The sequence below is a fragment of the Pteronotus mesoamericanus genome, unplaced genomic scaffold (assembly GCF_021234165.1).
Source record: "Pteronotus mesoamericanus isolate MK-2021 breed Mesoamerican mustached bat unplaced genomic scaffold, CSHL_Meso_final contig_78, whole genome shotgun sequence".
In the NCBI taxonomy this organism is placed as follows: Eukaryota; Metazoa; Chordata; class Mammalia; order Chiroptera; family Mormoopidae; genus Pteronotus; species Pteronotus mesoamericanus.
In genome coordinates, this window is record NW_026555258.1 from 23268774 (window position 1) to 23288985 (window position 20212).

At 41.5% G+C, this 20212-nt stretch overlaps 1 protein-coding gene across 3 annotated transcripts in view; it reads right to left on the bottom strand.

Moving 5' to 3' along the window:
- The window catches only part of SLC44A1 (solute carrier family 44 member 1), a 168246-nt gene extending 151002 nt beyond the window's left edge, over nt 1-17244 (bottom strand). For all 3 annotated transcript variants that reach the window (XM_054584588.1, XM_054584587.1, XM_054584586.1), the window contains exon 1: nt 16975-17244. In XM_054584588.1, coding sequence (XP_054440563.1) covers nt 16975-17010 — 36 coding nt within the window. In that variant the 5' untranslated portion in view covers nt 17011-17244. The remainder of the gene's footprint in view (nt 1-16974) is intronic.
- Nucleotides 17245-20212: the final 2968 nt, after the last annotated feature.

Genomic DNA, 20212 nt, shown 5'->3' on the forward strand with positions numbered 1-20212 from the left:
AAGCACCACATGGATGGACTTCACTGTCACTGTAACGTGCCTGGGATGGGTCGTGCACAAAACTTCACTGTTAGCATTTCTCAGTCCTCTCCTACACACACACACACACTGAAATTAAAAGAGGACCTAAGGTATCTGAGCTGACTCAAAGAAATGCACACAACTAGGCAAGAATTTAGAGGTCAGTCAGTCATAAGAACATGGAAAAATAGGTAAACAGCAAAACAAGACAACTGTTATCTCTAGAGCAAGAAAAGATTATGTAGGAATATTGAAATATTACATGACTCAGCTGTGAGCTCCATGAGAGCAGGCTCTGTCTCATACGTTGATTTTTCCAAAGCCCAGCATAATGCTTGGAACACTAGCAAGTACTCTTAAAAACCTTTTTTTCAATAAATCTTGACACTTCAAACAGAAGTAAGAAAGCATATCCATGCAAGTATCACCAAAATTTATTCAGATGAGACTCAACATTGGTCTGAATGAATTGTAGTGAAGCCGGAATAGGTGATGGAATTCAGAAAGAACCCTACACTGTTGCAAATAAACAAGCTTACTCAAGCATTTACAGGATGTCTTCTACATGGTAGACCAGTGCAGTGTTTTGGAAACACAGTCTATGGCCATACCACCCTGAATGCGCCCGATCTCATCTGGAAACAGGAGAGGTAAGACACTGCCTCTCCTGTTTCCCAAGAAAGAGTTCACACCCTGATGGTCCAGACAAGTTACATGTCTGAGCACCAAGAGGACTTGGCCAACATAACGACAAAGGGAATACCCAGTATGATGTGAAGGGAGATCTCAAATTGACAACTTTGCAGCAGGTCTGAAAAGGGGCCAGCCCAGATTAGACCTGTGGGAGAGAGCTCATCAAGAAACTGAAATTGATATTGCACTCACTCACAGATTGAAATTGAGAGTATCTAAGGTATCTGAGCTGACGCAAATTCACACAACTAGGCAAGAATTCAGAGGTCAGTTGATCATAAGTATACAGAAAAATAGGTAAGCAGCAAAACAAGGCAACTGTTACCTCCAGAGCAACATAAGATTATGTAGGAATGATGAGCTATTACATGGCTCAGCTATAAGAACATTAACATAGTCATAAAGACTGAACACTGATCCAAACAAGATTGTGATATATCCACAGAAGAAAAATAGGACAAAGTATGTACACGGCATAGGGACAAATAGTAGTGTTGAAAGAGAGCTCGATCTTCATCTTGCATAGTGGAGGCCAAACTTAATGCCAAAAACTGAAGACTCAGGGGGCGGCATGTTTAGGCATAGAGGGAAAAAGCAAAAGAGTTACAGTTTCAAGATTTAAAAGTGATGGCCTCAGAGCAGCCAAAAACAAACAAACAAACAAACAAACAAACAAAAAACAGAGGGAGAGGCATTTTTTCCTTTTTATTGAATTTATTGGGGTGACACTGGTTAACAAAATTATACAGGTTTCTGGTGCACAATTCTATAACCCATCATTTGTACACTATTGTGTGGGCACCACCCCAAGTTAAGTCTCTGCCCATCACCTCTTATCCCCCCATACCCTCTTCTACCGCCCCACTGCCGCTTCCCCTGGCAACCACTATAGTGTTGTCTGTGTCCATGAGTCTTCTCCTTTTTTGCTCAGTTCCTCCACATTCCCCACCTGGCACCCCTCCCTGATATCTGTCAGCCTGATCTCCAAGTCTATCTCTGTTTCGCTTATTCATTTTGTTCATAAGATTCCACATATGAGTAAAATCGTATGATGCTTGTCTTTCTCTGACTGGCTTATTTCACTTAGCACAATATTCTCCAGGTCCATCCATGTGGTTGCAAAGGGTAAGATTTCCTTTTTTTACAGTCCCACTGCTTTTTTTTATCCACTATTCTACCGATAGACACTTGGGCTGTTTCCATATCTTGGTCATTGTAAATAACACTGCAATGAACAGGAGAGGTGCATAAATTCCTTTGAATTAGTGTTTTAGATTCCTTCGGATAAATGGGGGAGAGGAATTTTTTTAAAAAATAATAACATTCCTAATAGAAATGTTTGAGTCTTTAAAATATATGTAGGTATAGCCTTGATAAAAATAAAAGTTAAGTCAAAGCATAAGAATAGTACAGGATCTGGAATCATGACATTTAGAAATGGCTGTATAAACTCAGAGTTTTAAGTTTAAAATACACACACCCACAAAACTTGGCATGCACTAAAGGTTGATTTTAGTTGTTCTATCTTCAGTTGTTCAGCTATTTTATCTGGCTAATGGGTGGAGAATAAGAACCAACAATAAAGTTACCTAAACACAGAGCTCAGTTATGCAAAAAAAAAAAAAAAGAAAGAAAAATTCTAATAACCACCTGAAAACAGACTTAACTGTCTCAGCAAGCAGTTAGTTCTCTGCTGACAGAGGTATTTAAGCAGGGCCTAGATAAAATCTACCTAGTAGTCGTGATACCTTAGTGGTGGGTCGAATGGCAGGCTTCTTAAATCCTTGCCAGACTGGGATTCTGTGAAAGGATTCCCCGTAATAATCTCGTTGAAATAGTACCAGTATAAAGTATAGCAGGACTAGAAACGCTTGCAGGTAAGGAAGCTCAGGCACTTTAGGACACATGTGCTTCTTCCTTCTACCCCACCTCCATCTCCTTTTAGCTTCTGATTTTTCATTTTAAGTCTCAAGTATATTTACATTTGATTATAAATCATCTAAAATATTTTTGAAAGCAAATGAGGTATACATACTTAAAGAGTGGAGGAGAAAATGCATGTGTGAGAGAAAGCTGGAAGAGAAACAAGAAGGTGGTCTGATGTAGTTGTAAGAGATGAGGTAAATAATCACTCAGGACCCTGTGGTTCAGTGGCCATAGGACATTACACAGGTCACAGTATCCAGTCAGGTAAGACTGTGGGACCATGACAAGAGCACCTGGGCTTCCAGGCAGGGTGAAAGGGCAAAGATCTGTGACTCAGTTCACAGATGCAGATAACCAGCAAGAGAGCCACCAGAGATTCATGAACAACAAAATAATACATTTGATTTGCTCCACTTTAAAGTATCTAGAATTCTGCATTATTAAAGAACAAAAATCTCACCTTCGCTTAAATGGTGGTCATTTCAACATGAAAAAAAATTACATATAGTATAGGTACCATCTTTTCTAAGGGATTGCCTCAATAATCAATATGACTTGTCTATAGTCTCCTGAAACTTTATTATTTTCTACTCAAGGACAGGATTTTTTTTCTTTCACTTGGTGTTATAAAATACTGTCATGCCTACAGATACAATATATTTATCCTAAAGTTTGCTGAACTCCATCCTTGCCACTTAAGTATAGACACAGCTCATACCTCAAAAATAATGTCTATGTTCCTTTAGAGAGCTTTTGTATTTTTAGCGCTTAGTTTTAAAAATTAGTTAAGCATCTACCAAGAATTAACAGTGTTTTAGATACTGTAAACCAGTATAACTTTTGGCTCTTGAAGACAGAGATTCAGGTGTGTGCTCTGACACTCTGCGGAAGCCCCTCCTCCCCTCCGCACGGTCTCCCTTAATAGAGTGCAGACTTCAAGAAGGAAAGTCTCATTTTTGGTGGAATCCAGTACTTAGCAGCCTGTTGAACGGAACCAAAACATGCAATGGGCCAATACTTTTCTCTTTATTCTGTCAACATTCTTGATTCTTGTACTTTTTCTTAGCAGTGCCTTCCTACTGCCCCATGGTCAGGATCAAAACCAGCAGAATTAACTTGAAACATTTGGAATAGTTGCTAATTTTAATTTTCAGGTTCACTCCTATTGCACTCCACTGACACATTTTTGTTTTAAAATAGTGGTTTTGACAAGTATCATTAGCATCATAAACTAAAATTTTAGTCTCTGAATGCCCCATCCACCCACCACATTTATTCAATCAACACTTATTGAGGATCTACTATTTGCTTAGCCCATGTAACATCATCTCTGTCCTCAATTCTTTCTCCAATAAAAGAAAGCCAGCATTCAATCAGCAGGTCCTGTCTCTGAATGGCTACTTGTAGAGCTAAACAATAATACAAGACCCCCTGGTGTCTCTGCCACAGACCCAGAGGAAGGAGGAAACCCCCTCAGCACAGATGGCTGGTTCCCTCTTGCTGTTGGCCCAGCTGGCCTCTCAGCAGTTCGGATTCTGAAGTTTCAAAAGCGAAGGATCCTTCTGTAAACCTCTTACTCTTCCCTGACTTCCTGGAGATCTCAAACTACTAAGCCGAGAAACAATTCACATGAAATGTTTAAATTATCATTATATATTTGAGTGACTTGAAATTTATTGACATTATTTTGTCAATATTTTAAAGACCATGTTGAAGTTCTGTTTCAGGTCTGCATAGAGTGCTTCCAACCTATGCATTATCTGATCCGATAACATTCTTGTTGCTACCATGCTCATTTTTGTTGTCACTTAAAAGAATGTAATTGAAAAGGAATATTTCAAGCACTGTTTCTCAAAATGTGTTCTGCAGAAGAATAGTTCAAAATATAATGAAAAAAAATTAAGGACAAATTAAGTTCAATGAAGCCCAGTTAAGCAAAGTTAAATTGGTTTCCTGGAGGTAAGGATAAGGAGCAAAGAGCCTTTAATATGCTAATAGGCACAGTGACTCTAAGGGGAGAGAAAGGGAAGGTGTGTGGGAGGTGTTGGTTAAGGGGTATGGAATGAGCAGGAACTTCTCAAATTTTTGAGAAAATTTTGGAGGATCCCTTTTTTGGAGGATCGTCTTGGAGGGGCGTCCTGGTGCTTTGGGAGCACCTCCTTGGGGAAACCTCTTACTCTTGAGGAAACACTGATTAAGGTATCTTACGTAAGAACATCTGTATCCTTACAGGGGATGGCGTGTGGACCACCACCCCTAAGTATAGAGCCCGGTAAGCAGCAGGTCCTGGGAAAGGGTTCCTTCCCCGGGAGGCTCCCTGCTTCTGTTCGCTGGTCACTACAACAGAAACATGGGTCTCCACTTGATCTTGGCTTACTTTCTCAGATTAAACTATAAACTTTTAAAAACTATCATCAATACTAGAATTGCATTCAATTTTAAAAGGAGATGTCTTATTAAAAGTATGATTTCCAATCCTTTCTAACTGAAATCCAAAATGTTTTTCTTGATGTAAATGTACGGCTAGCTTCAAAACATATTTAATATGCTAGACTTAAAACTTGATGTCTTTAGAATTGTTTTTACAACACTTGATGTTTTTAGAACTGTCATGAAAATACAAAAATCACATGCAAAAAAGATGTGAAAAGCTTCAGGGCCTAACAAGCAAGGAATAAAATGCTTATAAATATGCTGAATTTTTAAAGTGCAGTTTAAAAAAAAAAATCCCGTTTTTGCCCTGGTGGTGAAAAATCGCTGCCTTCATATTTAATCCTAATGTGCATGCTAATCATCTGTGCTAGTCAACATCGCTATGGCCATTTTCTTCACCCTTTCCTCTCCTAACAGCTCTCCAGGGCCTCATTGGTATTCATTATTAAATGACGTTAATATCAATTATATTAACGCTTTCAGAGACCATGGATCTCCAAAGACTGACTAAATATATACATACATTCTTTATTTAAAACTGTAGTCTCAAGAATCTGAGCTAAGGGGAAAGGACACGACAGTAGTCACATTGAGTAAACTTATTGCCATAATAAATTTCTTCAGACTTCAGTTCTTAGAGAAAATGCAGAAAGGCTCAAGAGGAAATGCACAGTGGTTGAGGGTCCTGCGTCTGAAGCATATAACCACTGCTTACACAGACTCTGCTCCGAATTTCCACACTTGGACCTCTAGTTTGAGGTGCACTGATTTAAAACCAACGCCCCCCTACACATATATACATATGCACACATACATATACTCTTTAAAGTGAGAGTAGATGGTATACCCACAACCTCTGAATGCATGTGACAGAGAAGCGATATCTAGGTACATTTAATATCCTACTTGAATATAGTAGTTCTCAGTACAGCAGAGAGAAGGGCATTGCAGTGCAGCAGGAAATGACAGGCTTTCAACGGTTTTGGCTTTACACTAAACGGGGAACCTTGGTCAAGTTAGCAAAACTTTCAGAGGCTGTTTCCTAATCTGTAAAATGGAAATGACACTGGTACCCACCTGAGTTGCAAGAATAAAATTATATGAGAGCAAACAAGTAGGGAAATGGGCGCAGGGAACCCCGATTGGTCACCACTACTCCCTAGTTGTTTGCTCTATTTCATGTCCTTTCCTTCCCCTCCGGGACTACCCATCCTTAAAACCAGGTCCCCTACGCACAGAACCTAAAGCATTTTCTGAAATCTTGTACTGGGCCTTCAGGTGCCTATGGGAAATTGCTGCATGGAGGCATTAATGTCAAGATCACCTCAAACTCAGTCTCTATAAACCTGAATTCATCTTCTCCTTCCCAGATACCAGTCTCCATTTCAACTTCCATGTCTCAATTATTATAACTTTCTCCAATTGTAGGACATCCTAAACTGCTTTTATCCCTCTCCTTCATCCCACACATCCAGATTAAGTCAGAAAAGTCTGTCCTACTTCAACTCTATAATGTCTCTTCTGTTTCTCATTTACACTCTTCGGTTCCAGTCAGTGAACTGCCCAGGTCGCTTCTGTTACCACTTCCCGCACAGACAACGCCGTCAGATGAACCTCCCTTAAATCATTCTCATCAGCCTGTTTCCCTCCCCTTCAAATATCAATGCCTTCCCTACGCGGAACATCTCTGTTCTGCCTAGAACTACTTTTGACACTGACATTAAGTTAAAGCCTTCCTTGCCTTTGCTCTAACTGCTCCTTTTGGTGGTATGTGCTCTTCTCCCTGCTTTCTGCTAAAACCCCCCTATATCCCATTCTTTCTAACCCCCTGCTTCAAGGCCAGATCAAGAGTCGTTTCCATGAAGCTTACTCTCCAGCCAGTCCCTCCTTCTTGGTTTCCCTGTTCCCTGAACTCCTAACCGCCCAATTGAGCCTGTCCTTATTATTGCTATTTATTTCACCCATAGCACTCATCGTCCTCACACAACATGTCAGGGCCCCTTTTCCAAATCCCAATTATGTTTTTTGTTTGTTTGTTTGTTTGTTTTTAGGGAAGGATGAATGACTATGAAGACATCCAAGAAATTTAGTTTATATTAGTATGGTAATGTCTGAGATGTCTTCATGGGTTGTACAGTTTGCTACAAGCCTATGGGGTAGGTTATGTCACTGTTCCCATTTTAGAGCTGGGGAAACTGAGGCAGCAAAGGTTAAAGGATTTGGCCCAAATAACCCAGCTGGTGACAGAGCTGAGATTCAAAATCTCAAGAGTCTGGCTATACAGCACATACTCCTGCCGGCACGAGATGGTGTTCAGTTCTCGGAATTCTAGGAGCCCTTCAGCACAACAGTGGGGAAAGGATTTCCTGTAAGGAGAGCGGGTCCATTAAGGGAGGATCATTTAGTTGGGGATGATGGCGAAATGAGACACATATAATAGACTAAATTCAATTAAATTTTATTTTAAGAAATTTCACACCAGAAACCATTATGTTTAAAATTAAACTCTTTCGCTTTTACAAGTAATGCCACATGGAAAGATTCTTGCACAGAGAGCAGCTACCCTGCTGGCCTCCTGAAGGGCGCTAACTTTACATGGCTTGCAGAGCCTGCCCTCAGTGTCCCGGCAGGGTCATTCCAGCTCATTCAGCAAGTCGATAAAGTGCGCTCGAGTCGAAACCACATGAGCAATGAATGATCATTCTGTTAACTCTTACCAAAGTTACAGATGTAAAGGGTGTCTCTGGGCTTTAAATTGAGTTAATCTGATTGGGCTTTAAATTGAGTTAATCTGATTATCAGCAAGACTGAACATATTTGAATGTTAGCTTACTATTTCCCCTTCTGTAAATTAGCTATTTGTTGCAGAGATGCAATTTTTATACTGAGAGCTCTTTACATCATAAATATTCTAAATAGTAATGTGAATTTTCAGTTTTATTATTGCTTACGTAAAAGAATAAATAAATATGAGGGGAAAATGCACTTTTTCTTTCTCTATTATAGTACATTCCACTCAGTAATTTATGGCTCTTTAAGTGTATCAGGGTGGGAAGGAAAGGAAGGAAAAAGAGTATTTTAGGGGAAAGGAGGAGAAAATGAGAATCAAACAAAGATAAATACACACAGAAGTGAAAAGTCAGAAGAGGTAAAAAAAAAAACAAAAAACCAAAAAGGTAAATTGAGGGAACCAGAGGGAAAAGGTTATACTGACCCCTTCAAGGTTCTCTTGGGGCCCATTGTGTGTGGGAATACTAATTAACTACGTAACCATTATTCCAACCATAAATGCTCCTCTTTATCCTGAAGCTACCCTTGCCTCAGAATGGAAGAGGCAGTGGGGGTGGGGAAAAGAGAAAGGGCTCAGCAGCGGCTGAGCAGTATCACTGGGGGAACAGGAAGATAATTGTGTGACTTTCAACTATGAACTGTGACAAGTTTTATAATGGAGCTATCAGCAAAATGTTAGGAAACACTATAGAAGTGTGATTTAAAAGCAGAAGAAAATGGCAAAACTATGTAGCAGATACTATTGGCTGACTACCCAGTCACCGGATCCTATTTTTGTTCCTGTGTTGCTCTGCCCTCCACAGGAATCAAAGGAAAATCCTGGTTATTCTAAGGCAATTCAGAGGCCCTTTGCCTCCCCCTCCTAGAAACTGTTTAGGGATGAGTATGCAGCCCTCCCTAACTCCATTAAAGGGAAACCACGGGAGTTTGTCAGCTCAGCAGAAGACGGGTTAGAAGAACCATATCCATCTTGTGATCATAAAGGGAGAGCTAAAGGAGAAAAAGCTACCTTCTTGAAAGTGACAAAAAGAGAACTCAGGTCCTTGTTGACATCACTAAGTCACTAACCAACCTGGAAGCCACCCTACCTCTCAACGTACATGAGGTAATAAATTTTCCCTAAGGTTTTAGCTATTTAGACTTAAGGGTTTTTTTCTTTCTTTCTTACAATTGAATTCATCCTAAGTGCTTCATAATGAAAAAAATCTTACAAGATTACAATTCTACAAAAAAAAAAATAAAAAAGAAAAGAAAAGCAAGCTTTAATACCTTCATTGCTATTGGAACATCTTAAGTAACCACTATTTTGAATTTTTCCATCTTTTTGCTATTTTCCTTATTTTACATAATAAACATGTATCCAGAAATCAAATACTTTTGTTTAACAATTTCCGGATAACTGTCTGGCAACCTTAAAAATTAGAATGAAAATAACTTTCAAGAGTTTCCTTACTAAATTAATGTCTAAACATTTGGTTATGGGATGTTGCAGAGAGCAGCTAAAAGAATATTACTTTCACCAAAAAAATAAATTATAGTGGTTTAACAATTAAATATTTGTTAAATGAATCCATGATATGACTGATAAGAAATCACGTAGAAGTCCACCAAGGGGGGGAAAAAACTAACACACACAACCCCATTGAGTATATTAAGACATTAAAAAAATGCAAATCTCTTTCAAAAATCATCTCTTAAAAAAGTACTAAGTTTGATACAACGCATTGGAACATTATGCTATGCTATATTCCAAATAAATGAGAAAACAAACAGTACTAAAAGGGAAGAATTATCACTGTGCCAGAAACTCTAACCATTTTCACTGAGTGAGTTCCTACAGTACAGGTAAAAATGCCTCTTCAATGACTGAAGCTTTTCCGGGGCTGAAACACTTTTTCTTTATAACTGTACACATAAGGTCCCATCCATTTGCACCTGCTATAAAAACACAAGCACTATAAATCCAAATGGCCCATTATTGGACCCATCCACCTGGTTTTTTCCCATCCACCTAGACCCAGTAACTAATACCTCAGTAAGTATACTTGCTTCATACATGAGGTATATACCTGCAACATATAAGCTGCTTAAGATTGCTGGTGAAAATTCTGTTCGGAATCTTCTAAAGTATTTGTCCTTTAAAAAAAATCTGTATTGAATTTTAAAACAGCAGAACTGCTAAGGTAAAAAAGCTCACCCACATCCATCCACAGATGTGAATTTGTTCAAATACTGCATGAGCACTCATCATATAACAGATACAGCTAAGCACAGAGAATAACAGCAATGAACAAAGCAGATGTGGTCTGTCATTACCAGCTGACTCTAGACCAGGGGTCAGCAAACTTTATCTGTAAACAGTTATGCTTGTAGGTCATAAGGTGTCTCTCACAACTAACTACTCGACTCTGCCTTTGTAGCATAAAAGCAGCTGTAGACAATACGAAGTGGGACCCCAAAAACCCTGGAATATATTTACTAAAAATTGTGTTTTTCTTCTTACATGTTTAAACTCCAGTCACCTTCTAACTACTCTCCATTTGATGCAATACACCTATTGAGACATTTTTCCACTCGATTTTGATGCCTTTTAGTGCTCCTGCCATTTTTTGTTTCGCCTCTTCCACACTGGCAAAACTTACCCTTTTGAGGACTTTCTTCATCTGGGAAAACAAGAAAAAGTCATGAGGGGCGATATTACGTGAAGAGGGAGGGCAGGGTGCAGGGATCACACCATTTTTTGGTCAAAAACTGCTGAACACTCAGTGCAGTGTGGGCAGGTGCACTCATAAATCACCCATCAACAAATGGGCAAGTGCGTTGAAAAACCTCAGGAAAATTCACTGAAGCCGAACACAGCTTCTCACAACAATGCCAGCCGGTACAGTGGTACAGATGGGTTCCTAGAACACTCACCTAGTGGGCAAAGCCTGTACTACAGGGGGCCTACCCTGCAGAAGATAATTCCACTTTTGGGGGGTCCCCCCTCATATGTACATGAGTGGGTGTGTTTATGTCCCAATAAACATTTTATTTGTAGACAATAAAATTCAAATTTACTATAAATTTTATGAAACTCATGCAATAGTGTTCTGATTTTTTTCAACCATTAAAAAAATACAGACACCATTTTTTAGCATTCTAAGCTTGCAAGCCATATAAAAAACAGGTAGCTGATGAGAAATGGGCTATATAGTTTTACCAACTCCTGGTTTAGACATTAATATTAACTATGTAATTATTTGTTTATTGCTTTATGTACTCAAATAGAAAATACATAAGGCTGTGAGAGTTTCATGAAGAGACATGGCCTGGTTTGAATGATCAAGGAGGCCTTTCCAATGAAGGGACTTTGAGGCTGAAATTTAAAGGATAAGTAGTAGCCGGCCAAAGGCAGGGAGAAAAGCAAAGATGCCTTCTAAACAAATGAACAGCATGTCCAAAAGCCCTAAAAGAAGGAATACAATTGACGGAAGAATCTGTGAGGTTAAAACACAAAGACTGAGAAATATGGCATGAGATGATGCTGGAGAGAGACAGAGAATAGCCCACACGAGGGCTATTCTTGCTGGCTAGGGTCTGGGATTCTGGTCTTTGTCCTAAGAGCAGTCAGAAACCACTAAAGCATTTCAACTAGGACACATCAGCTTTGTATTTTTTAAAGATCACTTAGCAGTATAAAGAGAAATTAGAAGAGAGTATGAATGAATAGAGGGAGACCTGTAAGCAAGGTTCTGGCCAGAGATGACAGAGGCTTGGATTAGAGAGCTGGCAGTGGGGTTTAGAAGGTTAAAGAGGCGAGATGTCACAACTAGACATGAGCTAATGAAAGGCAAGCTCCCTACATGATTCAGGTTTCCACTTTCTACACCAAGGGAACTTTAAAAAATTCTGATGTGCATGCAGCCCTCTGGGATGATGAACTTGGAATCTCTGGGGGTGGGATCCCAGCATCAGTGTTTTTTTAAGAGTTCTCCAATGCTTCCGATGTGCAGCCAGAAATGCAAAGATAAGAAGGCTTACGATATTCAGAATTAACAGTGCTACAGAAAAACCAAAAGAGTAAGAGGCCAAACAGGTTTCTAGTACTAGTTACCTCATAAGGTATCGATCTCTCTGCCTCACCTACTTCATCTCTCTCAATTCTAGTTTAGGTCAACAGAAAAGTGAGGTAGTAGGACAAGTTCTTCTATAATATCCCCCAGAGTCCCAAAACTCTGACCCAAAGTTATAAAATTAAATATTTTCCTCCTTTGGGTCGACGGGGTGGCAAAAATAAACACCTATTAGCCAATTACCAATAGTGGAATATACAATATATTTTTATAAATAATCATCTTCCCCAGTCGATAACATTTTTAATGATAGAATTAACACATCAAAGAGTGATAGTATTTGTTAAGGAAGGGAATATTCTAACTAAACTAAATTTTCTATATTATACTATGTTGCTCCCTAGATAATAACTTTGAAAGTTCAAAATAATGGCATGAATTTAACTTGGAAATTCCTTCATTCAAAATTTTATTGAGTGGACCTTTTCTAAAGATCAAGTGAGCTGCAATTTAATATTTGGGAAGCATGCATGTAAACACAAAGAATAGCACAGTACTCAGATTCAGAAGACCTGAGTTGAAGTTTGGATCACTTAGAAGCTCTGTGCTTCAGCCAAGTTTCCCAATCTCCAAGGCTCAATTTCCTTAGCTGTAAAATGGAAGTAAAAATCAGCTTCAGTTACTATAGAAATTAAAATATGAAAATGGCTGTGAAAAACAGCAATACATTTTTACATTATTTCCAGACAATTTTAACACTTTCATTTACATACTTTGAGGGTTGATCTTCTCTGCTAACAGCATGGTATTCTGAAAAAGTTAAAAAAAAAAAAAGCAAAAAAACCCCCACAAAACTGTCTTTGTGCAATGACTTTGTTGTTCCAGCCAGAGCAAATCTACTTTGCTGGCCATATTTTAATGGAAAAACTTAGTCTCTGCTGGTAATTCCAACCACATTCTCCAAATTTCATTTTTATCATCTGACTTCAAATTCCACAAAGCAGACAGGAGACTACAGTATTGTTAAGAATCTGTTAAGGACCGGTTAACATACTAAAAAGTTAACCAGTTTTTGTGAACCACTTGATTGTTTTTCATTACTCCCAAGAAAAGATACCAAAGCTTTAAAAAGACAGTATAGCTCTCAATTTGAGGACCATGGGACAAGACAGTAGACAAGTACAATTTCTCCTAAACTCAGACAGGTAGGGCAGTTTGTTCAATCAGAAAATTGTCCTCCATTTTTTTTTCCTCACAATTTCTAAGGTTAGAACTGAAGGACAGAGAACTTCAGAGTACTTGCAAAATCTCCTGGTCTCCAAAGCACTGCTGTGAGAAATAATGATCTAGCCATTAACGACAAAGACTTAAGGCAATTTGCTAAGTAATCTTTCAAAAGCTTCCTTCATTCAAACTGGTTTGTCAATGGGAAAGAACATTTAATAAATCTGAAGATTTACAAGTGAACTTTGAAGTTTAACATTATAAGAGTAGAAATTATGTCAGGTTATATAACAGCACAAACGAATTATGGAGAGTTGGGAATAAATTTTAAGAGTCTTAGGGAGGATTAATGCTGGGAAAAAAAACCCTCAAGAAGACTATCTCACTTTTATGTTCCCTTCAAAGAGATTTTTAGGCAAAACAATCATATGTTGGCTTGTTTTGAGCAAGCAATATTAGCAAACAGCTTGCAGTGGTCAGTAAAAAGAAAACAAAATATAATTAAGAGTCTATAAGAGCCCTGACTCATTAGACACGCTTATGATTCTTAGGTGTACACACCCAATACAGCATAAATTATTTTGCCAATAATTTGTCCCTTCAGCAATGAAATACTAGTATAGAATGTGACAATTTCCTTTGATCTAAATCCTAAAATAGGATAATTATTCTGGTGGCAAATTATGCTATCTAGATACTGCCAAGAAAATGAAAATACCAGGACAGACTACAAAAGATTAAACAGTTTGAAAGACCATAAACTCTCTTAAGAGAGTGTACACCAAAGCAAGAGATGAGCGAAAATAAATTTATTTCAAAAGTGAATCTCTACCAGAAAAAGAAAACACACTCTATTTACATTGATAAAACCTGCCAGGGCTTTAACTTTGCTGACAATACCACTGAGAAAAGCTACTACTGAAATGCAGATCACCTCAAAGCATAGTGTTTTGATGCGCCTTGCAGGTTATCATTAAAGTTTGCAGACAAGCTCTTTTAAGATGTTATAGCCACTGTTCCCATTGAAATATAAGCATTGAGCAAAGCACCCAGGAAAAAAGGAAAAACCTGCTGAATTTTGTGAACTGACACTACCACTAAGAAAAGCAGGTGAATTTTAACTTAAACAATTCAAAAGTGATCTTAGAAAAAAGGATGCTTGGAGGAATTGGTCAACCAGCCCATGAAAGTAAAACAACACTTGGATCAGGACTCAGTTCATATGCAATATTACTTGGCAGCCAGATGTTCAAATCTGTGTATATAATTCTATTCATTTACTATTGCTGAGCAACTATTATGTACAAGGTATAGAGAACACTGCAGTGGATACAAAGATAAAGAAAACAAAAGTAATTCCTCTACTCAAGAAGCTTACAATCCAGCAGAAGGGATGAAAGAAACATATTCTGCCTGAAAGTAGAATCGAGGCTTCTAAGGGAGGTTCAAAGTGGTGTGGAGGGTGCAGGCTGAGAAGGTTTCACTTTGCTTCCCTATTTTGATTGGATACATTATTACTCTAAAGCTGGTGATGCTCCTGAAAGGAGCACTAAAATGTCAGTAGACTGGTAACATTTCAAAATGAAGAATGATGCCAAAATCTCAAATGAGGAAAGAAACAAGATATCTTTGGCACAAAATCTGCTCCTCAATGCTCCACTGAACAAAACAAGTCCCTAAAGCTGAACTTAAAGGCATTTGGCAGGGGCTGGTTGGTTATAGGAATTCACAGGGAAAAAAATGCACCCCTTGGGGTGCATGACATGCGTCTTGTCTGTACAACATGGCATTAAGGAAAGAGGTCTCCAAGAGAAGGAAAAAGCAAAGAGAACGCATGTGACAGCATCCTGAAAAGTATGATAGGGAGCTAGACAAGTGCCAAGACTCACTCACTACCTGTTATTAGAGCAGCTTTGGTGCAGCGTCCATCCCTCCCAAATTTAATTGTTCAGGCACTGAACAAGCTATCCATAAACTATCAATACTTTCCTGCCTTAAAGGTATTTCACCATAAAAAGAGGGTATAAATTTATCCATTTCCTAAAAGAAAGGAAACATAACAGGTACCTTTTCGATGACAATAACATTTAAGTAAATGTTAGATGAATAACCCCTATCTTGATCCCCCCTCCACCCAAAAAATCCCCAACCAGTTGAAAGTTATTGTGTAATTTTACACCTTTGTTAGTATGAAAACCCTGGTCTACCCATTACATATAGTTTTTCTTTGCTATTTTAACAAAATAGGAGGGTTTAACTAAACCAATCAGCCTATGATCTTAGCAGGGAAAAAAACCCCACAGGTAAGCACTCAAAAAAAAAAAAAGAAAGAAAGAAAGAAAGAAAGAAAGAAAGAAAGAGAAAAGAAAAAGAAAGAGAGAAAGAGAAGAACTGGACAAATAGGATGGATACTTGATAAAACATCAATGTCCTCCATTCATCTGCAATTCTAGTCATTTTCTAACAGATCTCAGATTTTCAGAACAAGTATGCAGGTTATTTAAAACTGAGTTATATATAGTCATTTAGCAGCAGCAAAACACTCTGGCATTGTCACAGATGCTAGATCTCTGGAGGAGTTTTTTCCCCCCAAACTAGAATTTCTCTTCACTAAGAACCCACCAGCCTTTATTTCTAAAAACAAGAGCCCTTGTCTCCCCCCCCCTCCCCACCACCACCAAAACAAACAAATCGAAGACCACAGTTAAATTCTGCGCTAATGAAACTGTGAGATTACATCCCAGGCGTTGTCAGAACCTATTTTTCATGCACCCCCACCAGACAGTTTGATGCAGTATTCCTGATTGCTTTTTATCGTATTTGTAAATACACTCACTAATCCACTAAATTGGGTAATTTACAAACAGGTCCTCTCAGTTATTAGTGGCTGGCAGTCAAGTCTTATTACATTTGATCCTTATACAGTTGTCTAAACATTTCCATCCAGGTTAAGGGCTCGGATCCGCAAGAGAGAGGGAGGTTGGCGAAATTTGGATGGGGGCAGGGTGGAAGCTAGGAGAAATCTCTGCATCTCAGCCCTCGGCGACAAGATTCAGCCAGTGCCCACAGCAAACTAAATTCGGCACCTCTTCCTCCTGTTACACTGGCAACAAAGAGGGAGTTTCCGTAACGCTCCCGTCACCCACCAGGTGCCCAATCTGCTTCCCAGCCCAGTCCCGGCGCTCCCGCAGGGGCCTCGGTGTGCAAAGAGGCCGCGGGGCCCGGGGTCAAGGCACAAAGGGGGGATGGGGTGGGAGGCAGGCGAGTGGCCTCGGGGAAGCGGGCCGTGGAAGGGCTGCGGGACCCGCGGAGACACCTGAACCCGTTCGGGGGGCGGCGAGTAAGAGAAAAGGGACAGCTAATGGAGCAGAAACTGGACTAAGGTGGAAGAGGGGTGAAGAGCCCCTGCTGGGGGCACTCCTCCTGGGGGCACCGAAAACACTCGGCGGGTGGGGAGCGAGGAGACTCCACCGAGCTGGGAAGAGGCGGGCGAGGCCGGGAAGGCGAGGGACGGGGGTTGCCACCTGGGCCAGAGAGGAGGCGCCCGCGTAGCCTCTACCTGCAGGCGGGCGGGGCGGGCCGCTCAGGTGTGACTGGGAGGTGGAGGCCCAGTGGGGATGGGGAGAAAAGGGGCTCAGGGTGCCCCGGGGGCCGGCAGCCGCGGAGCCGGCGCGGGGGCACCTGCGGGACAGGCGCGCGGCAGAGGCAGGGGCTCCGGAGTGCAGGTGGGCTGGAGGGAGGGACGCGGGCAGCGCGGGGCTGCGGGCGGCGGGCGCCGCGGCGGCGCGGGGGAGGCATCCGGGCGGGCGGCCGGGAGGCGGGAGCCCCTCACCTGCGCGGCGGAGGAGGCGGAGCTGCAGCAGCCCATGGCGGGGCCGGGGGAGCCCGGAGGCGGCGCCGGGCGCGCAGCTACGCCCCGGAGCCCCTCGGCATGCGAGCCGGCGGGCGCCCGGGGAGGGCGCGGCCTGGCCCCGCACGGCTCGGCGGCGGCGGCAGCGGCTCGGACGGCGGCGGGCACTCAGGAGGCGGCGCGGCTCGGGGCGGACGCCGGCCACATCCCACGGCGGCGGCGGTGGCGGCGGCGGCGGCGGCTGCGCGGCTCCGGCTCCGCTCCTGCTGCTGCAGCTGCTCCCCGGCGGAAAGGGGCGGGCGGCGGCGGCGCCTCCCCCTGTCCCCCGCCTCCCGCCTCCCGCGCCCAGTCCCTCTCCCGCTCCCTCTCCCGGGCCGCCGCCTCCTCAGCGCCTCGCGCGTCTCCCATCAGACTCCCCGCCCCCAGTGCAGCGCCGCGCGGGCGGCCGAGCGGCGGCGGCCAAAACGAGGCCGGGCCCTTTGGCGCGCGTCGGAGCCTGCGCGGTGCCGATCCCATTTCGCGGTGGCACCGAGGCGGAGCGCTGCCTCTGGGCGAGTGGGGGGCGGGGGGTCCGAGGCTGAGGCGCCCGAGGGCTGGGCAGGCTCTCCGCGGTAACGGGGCCGGGTCGTTTCCGGACCCGGGAGACGCCGGCGAGGCACGCGGCGGCGCTCGCTGTCCCCGCTAGGAGCGCAGCGCGACCTCCCCAATGGCTTCTTCCTGCTCCGACGGCAGCTTTTTAAATCCAGAGGAAAGCGTACACAATAAACCTTCCCTGAAGAAGGAATACGTGATAGAAGACCGCGGGGAACGAGCATCTGTTGCTAGTGGCCCCATTTTGCTGTTGTGAAAACTGAGCCTTGAAGGGGACCAAGGTCAAAATTGTTGTAAAGACAGAAAGTTCTCGGGGTCTCTCAACTCAGAGCCATATTGGATCTGCACTAAGTTTTCTTATGCAGACAACAATCGAGTATTAATTCATGCATATTTTTGAAATGTACTGAGGACATACTATGTTCCAGTAACTTGTAGGCACTGGGAATAAAGAGGCGAGCAAAAGAGACAAGTCTCTGCTCTCTTACAAGTCCCTGTTGTTCCTGTAGGGTGGCACCAAGTATAGCAGACGTGGTCACCACCTTCAAGAGACTTGCAGCCCCAAAGGAGTCCTTGGGAAATAATGTGAGATGAGAACAGTTACTAGATGGCAGGAATAAACATCGTGGTTAATAATAAGAGAACCATCGGAACCAAGCACTGTTATAAGCCTTTTACGTTTCATCCTGTCAAAGAACTTCTCAAAGACAAAATCAGTTAAAAGAGGAAAAAGTTAATTTGCAAAAATGCAGGAATGAGACTCTGGAAGGCATGACCAAATAACAGGCAGCAAGTTTTAAGGATTAAAACTACAGTCTAAAGGGGGGAAAGTAGCACAGAAGTAAGCTGGCCTAAATGGGCTTTGGAAAGGAAATGTAAGCAAATAAAGATGGAAACAGCCAAAGAAAAAGCCGTAGAAGAATTCCTAATTGGTGCGTCCCAGTATCATTTCCTTGGTCTGTAGCTGGATGAATCACTTAACCTCGTTCTCCTCCTTTGTGAAACACGAATAATACAGATGACCTCAAAAGGTTGTCAAGATTAAATAACATCAGTAAGCACTCAAGAAGTCCCGCTTGAGATCATTAATTTTTCCTCTACATTCTCCCTAAGTTCTCTTTCAGTTTCATCGGAAAGTCCATCATGCTGCTGGGGTGGTGAATCCTAAGTGTGTTACCGGTAACATTAGGTCATTAAAGAGAAGAGAAAAAAAATAAAACCTCAATGGCTTTAGTTCCAATTCTGCACAATTAGATTGCAAACTCCCTGAGAGCAAGGGAAAACATTTTCTCCTTTGTATCTCCCTCAGCAATCTCAAAGGTTTGTTGAATTATTCAATACAGCCAGGAATAAAAAACATTCCCTTGAAATTTTCCCTCAAAGCCTCAAAGTACATCTTGTTTTTAACTGAGGGAGGAGTCTGAAAGTAAAATTATAGTCTTAAACAAGAAGCCATCTGTCTTCCTTCTTTATAATCAAGGAAAGGGGAGTTGTTTCTCTTAGCAGAGTCAATATGGGAGCATTTCTCTCAGATTATAAAAATCTTTTTGGCTGGTGTAGTTATTCCTTGTAATAGCTAGTGCTTATTTTGTAATTAAAACTACAGAAGTAGATAAATATGGAACAGACTGCAGCAGTTCTTCAGAAAAAAATGTACTTAACTTTTTTGAAGGTCTCTTTCCAAACCATGGATGCTGGGTGAATGTAATGGAAAAGGAGCACATTCCATTGTACTTAAATGATCTGAACTCCAGCTTTCCCTTTAAGGGTTAATAGAACTACCAAGTTTGAAGGTTCTGTAACAGTGCTTTGTAAATATACTAATTATGTATGTGTGCACCATATATGCATGTGAATGTGATGTTTTAAAATTACACCTCATCATTAGCATGAGAGAAACTAACACTCCTCAATTTATAGTCTGTGCCTTCTAAGAATGAGTCTCTTTCCCATCCCCCTCACATCCAAAGAAATCTCATAAAAGGAGTGATTTAGAGGGGGCCAAATTACTGTTCCTTTTCATTCGTCCTTGTAAACAAGCACACACAGCATTCAGTGAAATTAAACTACTGCAAATTCGGAAATCTCGAATTTTTTTTTTTCCTAACCAGTGATCAGTGTACTGATCGCACTACCAAGAGGTCTCTGTCATCAAGACAAACCACTTGGGAAGGGCTAAGGTTTGTTTTTCTTTAAGGAAAAAGAGTGTTTTAAAATAAATAAATAAAAATAAAAACTTATGTAAGAACAGCATCTGCACTAACCAGGATAAACTTATAAGGTCTATCTATCTTGGTGCTGCGGGGTAAAAGCGGATCACCAGCTGAGCCAACCAGAAATGCTTCCCAGTGGTCTAGTATTGCATAATTGGCCATGTAGAGTCCAGGGTTTCCAGCTTCTGATGGAGGGCTTGGTGCTGGTCACTCACCGGGGGAAAACATTGCCCTAATGGTCTTTCTGATGATAGTAATAAAGCCTGACTCATTGTTCACATGACTTCAGGTTTTTGTGTAACATAAACATAAGTGCATCTACATATGTGTATGTCTCTAACTGCTCAGAATAGTCCTCCAATTTAAAAAATGGGACAGGGTAGATAGGGAAGGCATTTGGTGCTTTTGCTGTGTTA